The sequence below is a fragment of the Buteo buteo genome, chromosome 3 (assembly GCF_964188355.1).
Source record: "Buteo buteo chromosome 3, bButBut1.hap1.1, whole genome shotgun sequence".
Lineage (NCBI taxonomy): Eukaryota > Metazoa > Chordata > Aves > Accipitriformes > Accipitridae > Buteo > Buteo buteo.
Window position 1 is genome coordinate 9,949,871 of NC_134173.1, and position 15,248 is coordinate 9,965,118.

General features: G+C 39.8%; 1 protein-coding gene across 1 annotated transcript in view; it reads left to right on the forward strand.

Moving 5' to 3' along the window:
• TEX10 (testis expressed 10) overlaps positions 1–15,248 on the forward strand; it is a 59,796-nt gene that overhangs the window by 40,672 nt on the left and 3,876 nt on the right. The window contains exons 12-13 of the mRNA XM_075022816.1: positions 985–1,118; positions 14,267–14,347. Of these exons, the coding sequence (XP_074878917.1) occupies positions 985–1,118; positions 14,267–14,347 (215 nt within the window). The remainder of the gene's footprint in view (positions 1–984; positions 1,119–14,266; positions 14,348–15,248) is intronic.

Here is a 15,248-nt window from a genome sequence, read left to right on the forward strand (position 1 = left end):
CAAGTGGCATACTTTCTCTTCATTCTAGCAACTTCCTTTGGAAAGTATGAGGAAAACCTAAATTCAGCATATGACGTGAACAAGAATTTTTTTTCTAGATTTAAGTAAATGCCTTTTATTGGCTCGTAACAATATAAATGAGTGCCTCTGGGATTTCTGGTGGACTGCTTACGCTATTAAAAACATTCCATCAGAATAAAGTAATCAAAGTATGTTGAAGTGAGCTGCCCAAGGTCAGCATGTGAACAGAATTACTTCTGCTACTATATTCTTACTCAGATATAAAAATAGTTGTATTTTGTGGTGATGCAACTTTGGGAAATTACAGTGTTTAAAATGGCATAATATTACTGAGAAATATCTTCCAGTAACTTGTCCTGTGGTAAAAAGAAAGTGTCTTTTCTTCATCACCTCAGTCATTCATAATGTTCAACTACTTTGGTTTCAAAAATTGCCTTTTTTCCTAAAACAGTGAAGAGAGCACTGTACTGATAGCTGAGAAAATGAAAGCAAAACCAAAGTGACTGTTTTGGAGCAGTAGTCCCGTTTTACTAAAACATCTGCTACCTGGCTAGAAGTAATTAGCCAGATTTATTTATTTATTTAACCCTGAGGTTATGTTAGGTTACTGAGTTACTGTGAACACATGGTGAACTGTCTTGCATTATACGTGATTGGCTTATTACTTTTTAAAGATACCTACATTGAAAATAGCAGCATAACACTGGCCTCTTAGAGGTGTTTTTTTTATACCATGTTATAGTTTAAATCGGTAAGCCATTGATTTTTGAAATATATTTGTTTTCTTTTGGAAGTCAGAATTTGGATTTTGATATACTTATTTTAAAATACCAAGCAAGAGCTTTCAACAAAGAAATGTTACGCAGACATAATATAAAAGGCAGTTTTTGTCAATGATGCTGTTGAAGTAGAACAGTGCTTGGCTTGTTTTGTGATACTGTTGTACTGCTTCTTTTTCTCTAGGGTTTTCAAGAGAGGAGCTGACTAGTCTCCAGGGCATTAGAGGAAAACCACACATTAGCCAGACACAGCTTTCACCTGTCCGTCTTTACCTAACTGATCTGGACCAGTTTTTACACCACTGGGCTGTGACAGAGGTAATACATCAACACTAATTCTAAATGACAGCATACAAACTCGGAGTGCTCTCCATCCCTTTTCCACAGATGCCTAAATCTTGTTGTGAGTTGAGTTGAAAAAAGAATGAAAAATATAATAGCTGTCAAACAGCCAACGTTTCTCTACATCCATCAGATAGTATTTTGAAGGAAGCTGCTTTAAAAGGTGAATGTTCAGACATGTAGTGTGCAAAACAATACTCATGGAAAAAATGGGTCGAGAAGCCTTGGTGGAAAACTCTTAAACACTAATAAGATTAAGGCCAGCAATCTGTTTTGGCCTTCAAAACTAAATTAATTGTAAAAATACTAATTATAAAGAGTTTGAGAGTAAGTTCCACTGTTAATTAAAAAGCACTTGCATTAGATGTGATTTTAACTTGGAAGTAATATTAAGTTGGCACTGGTGATTATTTAGAATAACTTCTGATACTTATTTAATCAAAATTTACTGGGATTAGAAACTTCACTGTGAATTCAGTTCCTGCTTGTAAGATCGTAAGAGCTGAAAGCATAATTTTATTGTTGGTTCTAAAGGGATCTGAACCACCAGATTTTATTTGGAACAGGTGCATTAGTCTTCATTCTGGCTCAACTCTTTTTATTGCTTAGCTCACCAGAAACCACTTTAAGGTGTGAAATCATGTTTTAATGACATGCCAATTTGACAGTATTTATGAAAACTCTCTCATGAATACAGGAAGAAGAGCATAATAGAAGTTTTTAGTTGTATGATTTATTCTGAGGTTTTATGGCAGTCTTTTTGGTTCAAGAAAGCAGTATAGTGATTTTTCTCTTCTAATTCATAAAGTTTAAATGGTAATCTGCTGAAACTAATGACAGTCCGAGGCATATACTGAATATGTGCTATTATGTATTGAAAAGTATTTTAAGCAAAGTTGTTGTTTGGTACCGTGACTGATGCACATCTTTAGATGTCCTGCCTTCAGTCAGTTGGCCTCTGGAGCAGCTAAACTTTCTAATTTGTTTCGCTTTGTCTCTTCTGGGCAGTAAGGAAACGTTTTCTCGCCAAAACGCCTCTTTCCAGTATTGAAAAACTAGAATGCTTTCTCTCCCTGTCCTGTACAGAACTGTTCCTCTGTGAATGCACCAGAGGGATTACTTGTTTCTCAAAGAGTTAGCATAATCCCATACAGCATCTGAAGGATTTATGTATACTTTACCTGTTTCTGAAAATGCCACCTCTTCTGTCTTCTCCATCGTCTTTTTGCTTCTATCCCACAAATCTAGCGAAGTTGGTTGAGATACAATACAATAGGATTATTTTCATTTAGGGACAGTGAAGTAGTTTGATTGTAGATAGCTTGTTTGTGCCTTTGGTTCCTGGTTACAAGTTTGATTTACTTCTGCTACAATCTTTTCAGTGGTTTGGTGCCATGGGGGAGAGTCAGTATTTTCAGAAATTTGGGACTTGCTTTTGTTGAAGTACCTTTTCTTGGGAAAGATACAAGGTGCTCTCTCAGGTTCTCAGAAGTGGATGGCAGTCATGAAGCAAAGAGCTGGATATCTTTGGTTAGTAATGAAAGAGGATTTAAACATCCCATGGAGCATTGCACTACTTCTGCAGTTATGTCAGCCTGAAGTCTTTTCTGGAGATTAAGTTATGAAAGCGAGAATAGGAATAAAAGTCCCATGCATCAAAAATCTGTGTGAAGAGCAATGAGACCTTCTAGACCCACTTCATTTTGTAGACTCTTACAAGAAGGGAGTCCTGGACTGCCACTTAGGACTCTGAGCTTGAGAAGGAGATTGGAGGCTTTTCCTCATAAGCATGCTCATGATTGTGGAGAGAAAGTTTCTAGTGAGCTGGGTTATATCAGATACACCTAGGATGTGATTGGGAGTAGTCAGTAAGGATTTATGAAGGGCAAATTGTGCTCAACCAACGTGTTAGCCTTCTGCAACAAGGTGACTCACTTGGTGGGTGAAGGGAGAGCAATTTATCTTGACTTGAATGAGGGTTTTGGTGCTGTATCCCGTAACATCCTCGTGGACATACTGACAAAGAATGGCTTAGGTAAATAGACAGAGAGGTGGATTGAAAACTGCCTGAACAGCCAGGCCAGAGGGTTGTGATCAGTGGTGCAAAGTCCCGTTGGAGGCAAGTCACTAGTGGTGTACCACAGGGATCAGTACTGGGGCCAGTACTTTCTAACCTTCGTTAATGACCTGGACAATAAGACCAAGTGCAACCTCAGCAAGCTTGCAAATGGTACAAAACTGGGAGGATTGCGTGATAGGTCAGATGGTTGTGCTGATGTTCAGAGGGATATGGCTGGAGAACTGGGCAGAGAGGAACCTCATGAAGTTCAGTAAAGGAAAATGCAGAATCCTGCACCTGGGGAGGAATAGCCTCAGGCACCAGTAAATGCTGGAGGCTGACCAGCTCTGCAGAGAAGGACCTTGAGGTTCTGGTGGACAACAAGCTGACCACGAGCAAGCAATGCGTGCTCTTGGGGGGGGAAGCCCAACAGGGTTCTGGGCTGCATGAGGAGGAGTGTTGCCAGCAGGTCGACAGAGGTGATGCTCCTTCTCTACACAGCACTGGTGAGGTCACATCTGAAGTACTGTGTCCAGTTTTGGGCTCCCTAGTACAAGAGAGATGTGGACGTACTGGAGCATCTTTCATATGAAATGATGCTGAAAGAGCTGGGACTGTTCAGCCTGGACGAGAGAAGGCTCGGGGGGAATCTTACCAATGTGCGTAGATACCTGATGGAAGGGAACGAAGAGGTTGGAGCCAGACTCTTCTCCGTAGTGATCTGTGACAGGACAAGAGGGCACAAATTGAAACACATGAAGCTCTATCTAAACACAAGAGACCTTTTTTCACAGTGAGGGTGGTCAAACACTGGAAAAAGTAGCCTAGAGATGTTATGGTTCCTATCTATGGGTAGTACTCAGAACCAGGATGGACAGAGTGCTGGGTGACCTGCTCTAGCTGACATCGCTTGAGCAGGAGTGCTGGACTAGAGGAACTTGAGGGTGTCCCTTCCAACTTCAGTAATTCTGTGATTCTTTGAAAACGGCTGCTCTTGAAAAAACAGAACTTCTGTTTCACCATCCACAAATCTCTTCATTATTTTTTTTTTTTAAGAGCATAATGAGATTCCCAGCATGGGGAGATTTTATTTTTTTTATTTTTTAGATGGTTACACTTACGTATGATCTGGAAGTCAAACTGTTCCTGTTAAATGCTTGCCAGAAGGACTGGTGGTATTGCAATGCTGTTTGGGGTGTTCCCCTGAGAATTGCTATTTTTTGTTTCCATGGAATTTGTGGACAGAAAAGTAGGGGTACTTCTTCAGTAGCTTCCTTTCCTACTAGAGAAAAATGAAGATATTCTTTCTTCTTGCATCTGATCTGGTAATAATGGTCTCTGGGATACACTGTTTGTGTTCTAAATCTCTTTGTTTTTACAAAGAGAAGAGATCAGTATTAAGGCAACCACTTCCTTTTATGAATCACAGGATTCCATTCATTTTTCACTTGGCTGGTTTTGATTTCAGATGCAATTGTAGATATGGTAAGTGATATATAAACAAAATTATGCTGAAGTTACCTTGTAAAAATAAAAAAAAATAAAATCAGATGTTAAGCTTTTAGATGACTGTTTTCTCTGTGTTTAAATATCTAATACAGTGCTGTGTTCATTAAGTTTTAGGAGTTTTCTCTTCTCATTGTTGAGTACCATTCTCCAACCTCAAACGTGTTGACCCATATTCTATTTTATGTTCAATTTGTAAAGAAAACATTCTGGGGACTATAGTCCTTAAAAACTTTGGGATTTGGAGGCTGGACCATTGTTATAAAAAACAAAACAAAAACAAAAAACGGGGGGGGGGGGGCAATCCTGGCTTGGGAAAAAACTTTCAGTTCAAGATTTGCCAGCAATACTTTTTGTAGAGCAAGTAGATTGCACCCGGTATTGAACAAGCTACTCTCTTCTCAAAACAAAATAAACCAAACAGGAACAAACCCCCCCCAAAACCCAGAGCTGCAGCCTCTGGGGAGAAGAAAACTGCTAGCAAGTCATGAGGCTCTTGTAGGATGTCTTGAAAGACTGTGTGATAATGATGGATCTATGTGCATTGAGTTTGAGGGAGGGAGGTTTGGAGACAGCTTTCTTCCAAGTGGACATAGTTCAAGGTGTGACACAATTTCGGAATCAAAATATTTTTAGCTGTGACAAAATTATTTTATTTAAATAAAGAAGTGCTACAGGAAATAATAAACCCCAGCTTGAATTAGTCATGCTTTTGGTGGAAGTGAGTAGAGCAGCACAGCTTCTGAATGCTGAATCTTTCATGCTTTCCCTTTCTGGGTAAGGAAGTTTATGGTGATGCTCTAATGTTAAGCAAAATATTTGTAGTAATTTAAAATACCTAGTAAATAAGAACAGCCCTCCGTTGGCTGCAGAGCAGGCAGCATTCAGGCCTCTACTTCATGTTTAGAATTGTTCATTTAAAGGAGTTCTCATTGTGTAGTTGTAATTCAGGGTTTCCTCATAACGGAAAAATACTTTATTGCAGATGGAAATAAATAAGGAACTGATGGAATTAGGATTTGACAGTCTGGTTTCCTATGAATAAATGAGACTAGTGATCAGATTCTTATGATTACTAGTCCATCCATCTTCCTCTTTCTTTTCTCCTAGACTAGTTTTGTCTAAACCATTGGCTAGTTTTTGGTGCTCTGCTAAAAGAGTGAAGTTGCGAATACTAGTTGCCCATGAGTTTTGTGAAAATAAGCAGGTGGAAGAGAAAAAACCCTCTAGCTTAGCACAAGGCAGTTCATAACTCGGTTTCTGCATCCTGCTTGGCAGCAGCCAGCCGGCCAGCCTGCACGTGCATCACTCCGGACCAGGCTCAGCCCTGGGGGTGTCAGGGTTGTCAGGCAGGAGCAGGGGGGGTTACAGTGCTGAAAAAATGGAAGGGCAAGGGATGAAGGGTCCCAGGCGTGAATCTGTAGGAGGCCGTGGCTTGTCGGCTTTATTGCTCGCTGCTCGACTTCGTTTTCAAATCCGTAGGAAGGCAGTCCCAGCTTTCTGTCACTAGCTAGCTGTAGTGTGCAGTGAGTGGTGTTTATTTCTAATGGTAATGAACTGTAAGAGGGAGTTTAATGTATAACGTATGCATGCCAGAGATGCGAGAGAAGAAAAGGTATGCCTCTGGAGAAAGAGCAAGTTGTGTAAAGGAAAAGAATAACTTGAGGCGTTTTCAAATGGCAGTTTGGACATTTGGAGTGTTAATATAATCAGTGCACTTGGTAGCACATGGCTAACTATAATCGGTGAAAAAGCCAAACAAATGCACTTCTCATAGGAATTAATGCTTTTAAGTGGTTTGTAACAAAAACTGCTTTGAGGTGGATACTGTTTGGAACTTTTTTTTGTCTAGAGAGTGGCAATTGGTATAGTGGAAATCTGAAGCCAGATTTTTTTCTTTGTGGAAGCTTTTAGGTAATGGTGATTTTTCACTTAAGGAGCAAAAAAGTATTCCTTTAAATGCTGTTTTGTGTAGCTGTAAAGGTTAATCTTCATATTTCGTCTAAAAGATATGTTAAATGTGGAAATCCTGGTTCCTTTTCTGGAGCAACTTCTACTTAAAATGACTTCTGCCTTATTAAAGCCAATTATTTGAAATCATATCCCTGTAGCTGAAATAGGTGGGGCTCCAGAATAAATGGTTGCAGCCTTAGGGAAGAGGCTTCGGTCTTTGCTCATTTTAACTGTGCCTATAGTGTTTGTCGGTAATATTGTTCACTCCCCTGTAATTGAATTGCTCTGCCAGTATCGAATGAAATAGCGCCAACAGAAATGAACAGTTGTAACAAGGTAACCGTGTATACATGATAATTTCTGTTGTAATATTTGATGTTTGTGACACTTGACCATTTTGGCAGGGGAAGGCAAATGATAATTTGAAGGTTCTGCTTGGAGTCGAGATTCTAGAGTTATATTGAGCACATAGCTGACTTGAAGAAATAAAATAACAAAATGTTTAAAACATAAGAGCATACACTAGGGAAGGTCAGAGGCTTTTAAAAGCAGTCTTGAATTAAAAAACCTTGGAATGCACGTAATGTAATATACTAATGTGTGTCAAAAATGGTGAAGTCTTATAAGTGAAATAGAGTTGGGAAGGCTGTATCTGCACTGATATGCTATGAAAAATTCTGACAAATCAGTAAAGGTAGTAAGTCAATGCATGTAAATTAAACGTCCTGCAAGGATGTTTGTCTTGAAGTAAAAGGTGGTGGTGCAGCGCTGTAGCTTAACTTCAAGCGGAGATTAACACTTCAAAAAACCACTAGATTTTTAAAATGCAGATTTTGAGTTGAAGTTCCTGTTAAGATTTCAACTTGTTGTCTTTACTGAGATTTCCAGGTTAGAGTTACACTGGGGAGAAGCAGCAGCAGAGGGTAAATAGTATCTGTTCTGAACTAGAAATACGCTGTAATTTTTACCCTCTTTAGGGAGGATAAAATATTCTGTATAAGTCCATTAGTGTTTTGTAAAACCACATTTTATCCAAGTTTAATGTTTAGAAATGAAAATAATGTTGTTTTTCTTGAAAAGTAATGCAGATTTCAAAGAAACAAGAGAAATTATATAAATAAATGTAATGCCTCCTAAATTGAATAAAGCTCTTTTTCGAAGGTATCTTCCATAATTTTCTTAAGATGTAAAAAACAAAACCCCCAAAACCCACCAAAAAAACCAAACACCAAAACACAAACTCCCCAAAAACCTAACTTGATATTCGGGCCAGTGCTCCATTGTACCTGCATCATATACTTCCAGCGTATCTTGCGATGCCTTATATCTGGGAGCTCACATGTTACTGGGTGTAACTGATGTGAATTAACATCTGCACTGTTACTGTGCATTATGCTATATATTCACATCCTGGCTTGTGATACCTAAACTAAATTTGCTCAGAAAGACAGACTTTGTGGGACAAAAGCTAGCTTCCTAAGTGTACGGTTTTCTGTGTTTTCCAATCCTTTTGTTTGGGGAAGGGGCAGGCAGGTGAATTTGGAGACTTGTACATCAGGTATGTCTTTGACCGTCCTGCACGTGGTGGTTTGACAAGGAGGCATCTGCGAGGAGCACGTATCGGCCGCAGTGACTTTTTATAGGTGTGAGGAAGCTGCAGAGCTGTGAAAGTGGGGCTTATTATGGCTGCAAGAGGATGAAACAAAAGCTTCTCGGGTAGCAAAGCTATTTTGTGGTGTCCTTTCTTTGAATTTTGTTAGTAAGATGGCTCTGAGAAGAGAACCAGACCTGTGCCATTCTTCAGGTACAGCTTCATCTATTCCTGGATAGTATGTTAGCTGTTGAGTATAAAACCTGGTTTTGCTGACAAAAGAAAATATTTTCAGAAATGCCTGTCGCTTAGTGAGGCAGTAGGATTGTTTCTAGCTGACAGTTCTCTGCCTCCTGGCACCAAATCTTGCTGGTATCCAGATTTAAACACGTGATCAAATTGTTGCACAGGAGGTGAGCGGTGGTGATTGCCACTCATGTATTTGTGTCTAGTGGCAAATAAAGATAACTTCACTTGGTTTAGTTGACTCTTAATATAGGTTTAACATCAGACTGCGTGCCACAGCCAAGGAGCCTGCAGACAGGCAATCACCACAGTTCAACAGATGCAAGATGAGCTTGTGTGCTGCACTTATCCTGTTTCTGAGCCAGCAATTGGACATTAACTGTGTTTCATAATCCTTCTAAGTCTTTGGAAATATGTACTCTATCAAGATGCCGGACACAATACATGTTCTTAAGCTTTTATAATTCTTAAACAAGTTTCAGTATTCCTTTTTTGCTACCCTGAATGTAAAATTAGTCCCATAGTGGGTTTTTTCCCCCAGTTGCCCACCTATGTAATGTTTTCCTGCAGACTCTGTTCCTTCTTTTGGACTTTTTCTTTTTTTAACCTAGGTTTTGTTTTGTTGTGATTGTGTGGGGGTTTTGTGTGAGTATTTTTGTGGGTTTTTTTCTTTTTTTCTGGAGTCACTGAATCAGGAATACCTTTCACATCCGCCCCTGTGAGCTTAGCCAAGGCAGATGAACAAAGATCTCTTGTTGTACGCAGCTTTCTCAACAACTCAGGGCACTGTTAATATTGCCCTGTCAAATCAATTTACTTCAGAAAGAGAAGCAGCACCTGTCAAGGGAGTACACTGTCTGATAAGCTAGGGTGCTTCGGGGGAAGCTGGCCAAGCTTCAGACGACAAGCTTCATTGCCTGCCCCATCACCTGAAAACCTCTCGTTTTCTACGCTCTGCAGTAACATGTTATAGTGGATAGAGTCCCGCTTGAAACAGTCATTTCACAAGGGCTTGGGAATTGACTGCAGAACAGCCTGTTACGTTTTAGTTACCCATGTTTGAAGTGGATGTCGATGTGAATTGAAAAATATATTTTAAAGTTCATATTAGGATATAGTGTCTGGTGTGTGCCAACTTTTTTTTTTTCCAATAAAATCACTTCTCTTGGAGCCTGAAGTGTCTGTGGTCTGACTCCACAGAGTGGCTTGCTAAAGTACTTGATCCATTATCTTTCCTGCTTGCTTGGTTCTCCTCTGTGCTCACGCTTCTGTGTGTTTTCAGAGGAAGGTGGGTATTTTTCTTTGAAAAAGAGTACTTTGCAGCACAATTAAATTTGAAATAATATGCAGATTTTCTCTGGAGAGTTACTGATAAAATGTTTCCCTTGAGGCTTTTTGAGTTGGGATTCTATCACGTTATGGGAAGCATTTAGTGATTTAGGGAGTGGGAACAGTTAAAGAATGAACAAAACATTATTCTCGGTTCATCATTTGTGCATGTTCCTGTTGGTGTGAGGGCTGAGATTGAGACTGGGCTTCCTCGGGTCATCCCAGCTCTGCCTTTTGGAGTTGAGAGCATCTTGCAGATAAGCAATATTAAACTGATGGATTTCTGTGTACATTAGAGCTATGAAAAGCCCATTTCAGATTGGATTAAGAGTGAGTTAGGTTGGCTGTCAGCAGCAAAAACGCTTTTAACTCATCCAGTTGTAGACTAGAGTAAAATACTCCATGGCGTCAGGATTTCCAAAAAGCCCAGCGAGTGCTCCTGGGCTGCTTTCCCAGCCTTTCCCCCCTCGACCATTTTAGCTGGCTACTGTTGGAGTATGTGTTCAGTATGGCAGGCAAGGCAGCCTATGTAGTAACAATTCCTGAAGCACTAGTAGGGAACCTGCTGTTGTAGTTGCGTGGCTCGTGGGTATGATGGGTAGTTGGGCTTGTCTGATCAATAAGGTTTGCTTTGAAAAACTGCCAGTGGATTATGGAGCCTGTAGTATTTGCTGCATAATGCTAACAGATAATGCCCCTATTTAAGAGAATGCTTTTTTTTGGCTTGATTTTATTCAAGTGGACATTCAAACAAAATTAAAAAGAAAAAACAAACAAAAACCACCAAACCACAAAAACCACCTCTAAGCCTAAACCAAACCTGTTATAAATACTGGTCTTAAAGATGTAAACCCCCACTATGATCAGAAATGCTCGTTCTCTGTCCATTTACTTCAGTAATACTCTGAAATGAAACTGCTCTGGCTTTGGTCCAAAACCAATCTATGAATGCGCCAAAAATGTGATAAATGCTAATCAAATGTAAAATAATGAATCAGCTGTGACATTTTATTATGGAAATTAAACATCATGCAAACCCTTGCCTAAGGCAAGTAAATTGTCAGGAAAAATACTAATTTTCATGTGATAATTAAGTTTTCTTTGCTTTTCATTTCCATGTCTAATAACGTTTCAGTTTCACTTTTTATAACAGGCATTTGTTATGAAAGCCATTTCAAGCAGGATTTAATTTATGGAAGTGAAAAGGATTGCCACTCCCACTTAATCACAGGAAAATAGAACTGGATGTAGGGAACGGTTGTGCTGTTTTGAGGGTCAGAAGGATCTAAAAGGTTGAAAAACTAACTTGCCGATGCACTTTACCACAACCCTTCTAAGCAAGTACGCTGCTCTTCAGTGGTATGATGCCCGTTTTCCTTGCCAGTTCTGGAAGAGTCTGAGTGTCGGTGAATTGTACCTGTACGAAATGCGCCTACAACTTGTCATCTCGGGGGGAGCCTCAGTGGACTGGTAGGCCTATTCTAGGGACGTAATCCTAAGGGTGAAATACAAAAAATGGTTTTATTAATAATGAAACCTTCATTTGCTGGCTGGGTCTGGTGGATTTGCCTTCAGGGTCTTTAAGTTGTTGACCTCTTGTGGGTATGTGTGGAATTAAAAGGGACCTCTCCAGCATACTGTGTCTAGTGTCAGGCGCTCACAAGCATATGGCATACCCTGTTTGTAAACTGCCTGAGCTCTTAGGAGCAATGAATGTCTCCTCCATTTCCCCTTTCATAATGATCCTTCCTAATTTCCATCTCATCTCCATTCCCAGCCAGCTATGATCATCGTTATTTTTTGTTGCTGTTTGGTTATATTTGTTTTTCTGCAGAGGTCTTCACCTCTTTGTTGTATTTGTAAGTGACAATAATATCCCTTCTTGGGTATAGTTTTGCCAGCCTAGGCAGGTTAAGTTCTTTGCATTGACACCTGTAGGACAGGATCTCTATTCTTCATGCAATTTTTCTATGCCCGTTCAGTTTGAATTTATCTTTCTTGAAAATATGTGACTCCTGTTTTGCACAGTATGTCAGAAACAGTGTAAGTAGGATCTTACGGAGTAGTATTGAACAGACGATCAGTATTCTGTCTGATCAGTTCTATTGTGATTATCTTTATTTTTCCATCCTAAAGTGACATTTGCCTGTTTTATGGTTCTATCACAACCACCTCACGGTCAGTTGTTAAGCAAAGAATTTTCTCCTCATTTCCAACTGTTAAAACTCCTAGCTGCGTGCAGAAATTTGTATTAGTCTCCAAGCACCTGACCCGCCACTTTTGTTTCACTGAATTTTTTTCTCTATCTGTCATTCATCAAACCCATGCGATCTTTTCTATAGGTCAGTCCAATCCTCCTGTCTTGGCAGTGTTTCTCAACTTTGAGCTGCCAGCCGACAGATTTCATCAATGTAGCTTTACCTTTTGTGTAAGTGCTACTCGTTAAAATACTAGGTCAGATTGGTGTCAGAGTTTGTCCTTGACATGACAATCCCCAGTAGTAACCTCTGTCTCAGCTTGACTTTATTCCTTGACACTGCTAATACGCAGATGTTTTGAGTGTGTTTCTTGGGAATATTTCAGAGTACTTAATATTTTATCACTTTCAAATTGCGGTGTACAGAAGCACTACCATACCTAGGACGGTGTACGCAGTTTTAATAATATTATTTCATTATTAAATAAATGTATAGTATAAATAAGGCTATTCAGTGCCAGACTATCTATAAAACTGTCTTTGAAATAGTCCTACTAGTCAAACAAAATACTTACAAAATCACACCTGTAATACGGATTAACACGTGCAATGTCCTGACAGCCGCAGAGTATTATGTTCTGTCAAGCAGACGTGTTAAGGATCTCCTGAATTTGGCCAGCTTAAGCAAGTCTAAAAGCACGCGTGGTATGTAATTTTGGAAAAAAGCTGAGCACACTTTTTATCACCACGCATGATAGTGCTTGGCCATTCTGATTAAACCACCACTGGCAACCCACGTTACTTAGGATTGAGTTTTCATACCACAGGACCTTGAGCTAATGGTTCTTTTCCTAACCTTTCCTTTCCTTGGAGTCTCTCTTCAGCTGGAAATATTTTTGACTATTTTTTTGGACACAAAATGGGTGATGTTTTCTATTTTGTCATTGTCTCTTGTTTAGGTGTCTTGACCTGCCCTGATTCAACTGAAGTCTGAAAACCAAGACACTATCAGAGAATTTAATCCCTCAAGTCAGATCATTCTGTGAAACTTTTCTTGAACTCTTTCTTCAGTTGGCAAAGTATCCTAGAGGAATGTTTTTTGCTTAGTTGAGATATTTGTAAAACTCGGAGACTTAAATTCTTCCCTCCCTCAAAGGTCTGATCTTGCTGTTCTCTTTCTGATTCCCTTAAGCGCAGACAGAAGATTTCAATCCTCGCGTATTGGTTCTTCCATCCTCCTTGTCCTTAGCAGGACATCACGATTGCTAATGGTCTAATAACACACTCACACTGCGTGCGTTGCTTTCTGGAGGCTTCAGCTGACACTCTGGTGGGATAAGCAGCGAATGTAAACAGAGGGAGGTCATCCAGGCTCTTTAGTTTGCAAATTATTGGAATAGAGGGAAAGGAAGAGACGAACAGAGAAAGCCATCTGCTGAGGATTGTAGCACAGCTTACTAAGCAGATCTACTAGAGCTCTGGTTTCTTTATCCTATCCAGGAGCCATATTGCATTTCGTGGGGTCTTGGTCAACTCTCTTTCTTCCCCCACCAACCTGGCCATGCTCACCCATGTGTTTTTTTTACTAAAAAATGAAGATCTGAGTCTTCAGTTTGTTTGGGGTTTTTGTTGTTGTTTTTTTTAAATTCTTCCCATCATACCTCTGGGCAGCTAATACAGTTTGCTAGTGCCTGATATATAAGCACCAGGAAGTTTTTGACAGTCCATAAAACAAGATTTCCCTTTGTGGTATTACAGTTTGTATCATCTTTGTACATGACACTTTTGGCAGTGTAGAGGAAAATAAGTTGGAAATGGATTTTTGCTAACTTTCTTCTTTGTTCCATAATTTTTCTGTCCTGTTTTGCTGTGATTCCTCTGTTTCGTGCTTGATAAAGTTATTTGTGAAGTTGTTTTCTGAAATTCGTCAGCTCCGAGGAAAGGCTCAGTGTGGTGCTGTAGCTGGATAGACTATTTTTGGCCTTCTACTTCCATCACATAGGTAAAATGAAGAAAGCCACTACCAAAAAAACTAATGGTGTAGGCTGTCATCTCTTTAAACACTGAATAATTTGTGTTGACAATGTTACTCTTACACTGTAAAGAATCAATACTTTGAGACAAAGCTGCTGTGTCCCCATAGGTACTCTGTATTTAGATCTGTCAACAAAGTACGACTACACAGTGAATGATTGCTGGTTACATTTAGAGTACTTAAATATAACTTTGTTTTATTAAAACAGATGATCTGTCACAGCTTGTCCACTATACCTTCACAAAGTCAGTGTTTTGACATTCTCCAGACTGGCATCTGTAAATACCTGGTAAGTACCATTTTGTCTTCTAGGTTAACTTCCTTGTGACCCTCAGATCCACTTATTCCATGTATTTCATGCATAATTCAGCATTTGCAAAAGTTTTTTCAACATGATTAGCGATGTTTAAAAAAGTATCTAATAACTGTTGGTGTCCGAACTTACATGGATTTTTTTGTTCTTATTTGTGAATAGTTCAACTTATTTTCAAGCCAGGATAGCTTCTGAAAGGCTTCTTGGTTTGGTTTGGTTGGCTTTTCAAAAGAGCCACTAGCAGCTTTAGATGAGTTTTACAGTCTGTCGTCTTCTAATCCCGAACACTCCCTGCGCTGAGGATGGGGATGGCGAAGCCAGAGCTGGGTAACAGAATTGTAAGGGACAGGATTTGCAGTTACCTGTGATGCTGCCTGCCGAGCGGGAGGACCTGCCTGTCCTCCTGTCGAGATGGTTTGGCAATCTAACGAGTATCGGCAGCTCCCTGTGTGGACCCCTACGGAAAAATGACTAGACCAAAGCTTCCATGGGGAGTCGCTTACCTGTAACTGTAGTCCAGATTTTTGGGGGTGGGTGTTGGCTTAAATCAGAACTTTTAGATCAGCTTATGCGTTCTACTATGCTGTCCCTTTGAGAGCAAACAGTTAAGTGGATTTTTATAGTTGATTAGGCTGCTGCCCAAGATCTCTAACTGGATGATGACACCTAACAGGGAAGAAAGGCACCGTGTAGGCAACATCCTATATGGGAACTTACTGGAGCAGTCTTATCTACCGGATTTGTATAAATTGAAATATCTGTGTTCACATCATCTTCCAGACTGACAGGCATGTTTCATCAGCAGTGTTGGCTAATTTGATCTTCGGGATGCTTCTCTATATGCAGACATCTGTCTAGCTCACTGTCATGATTTCCT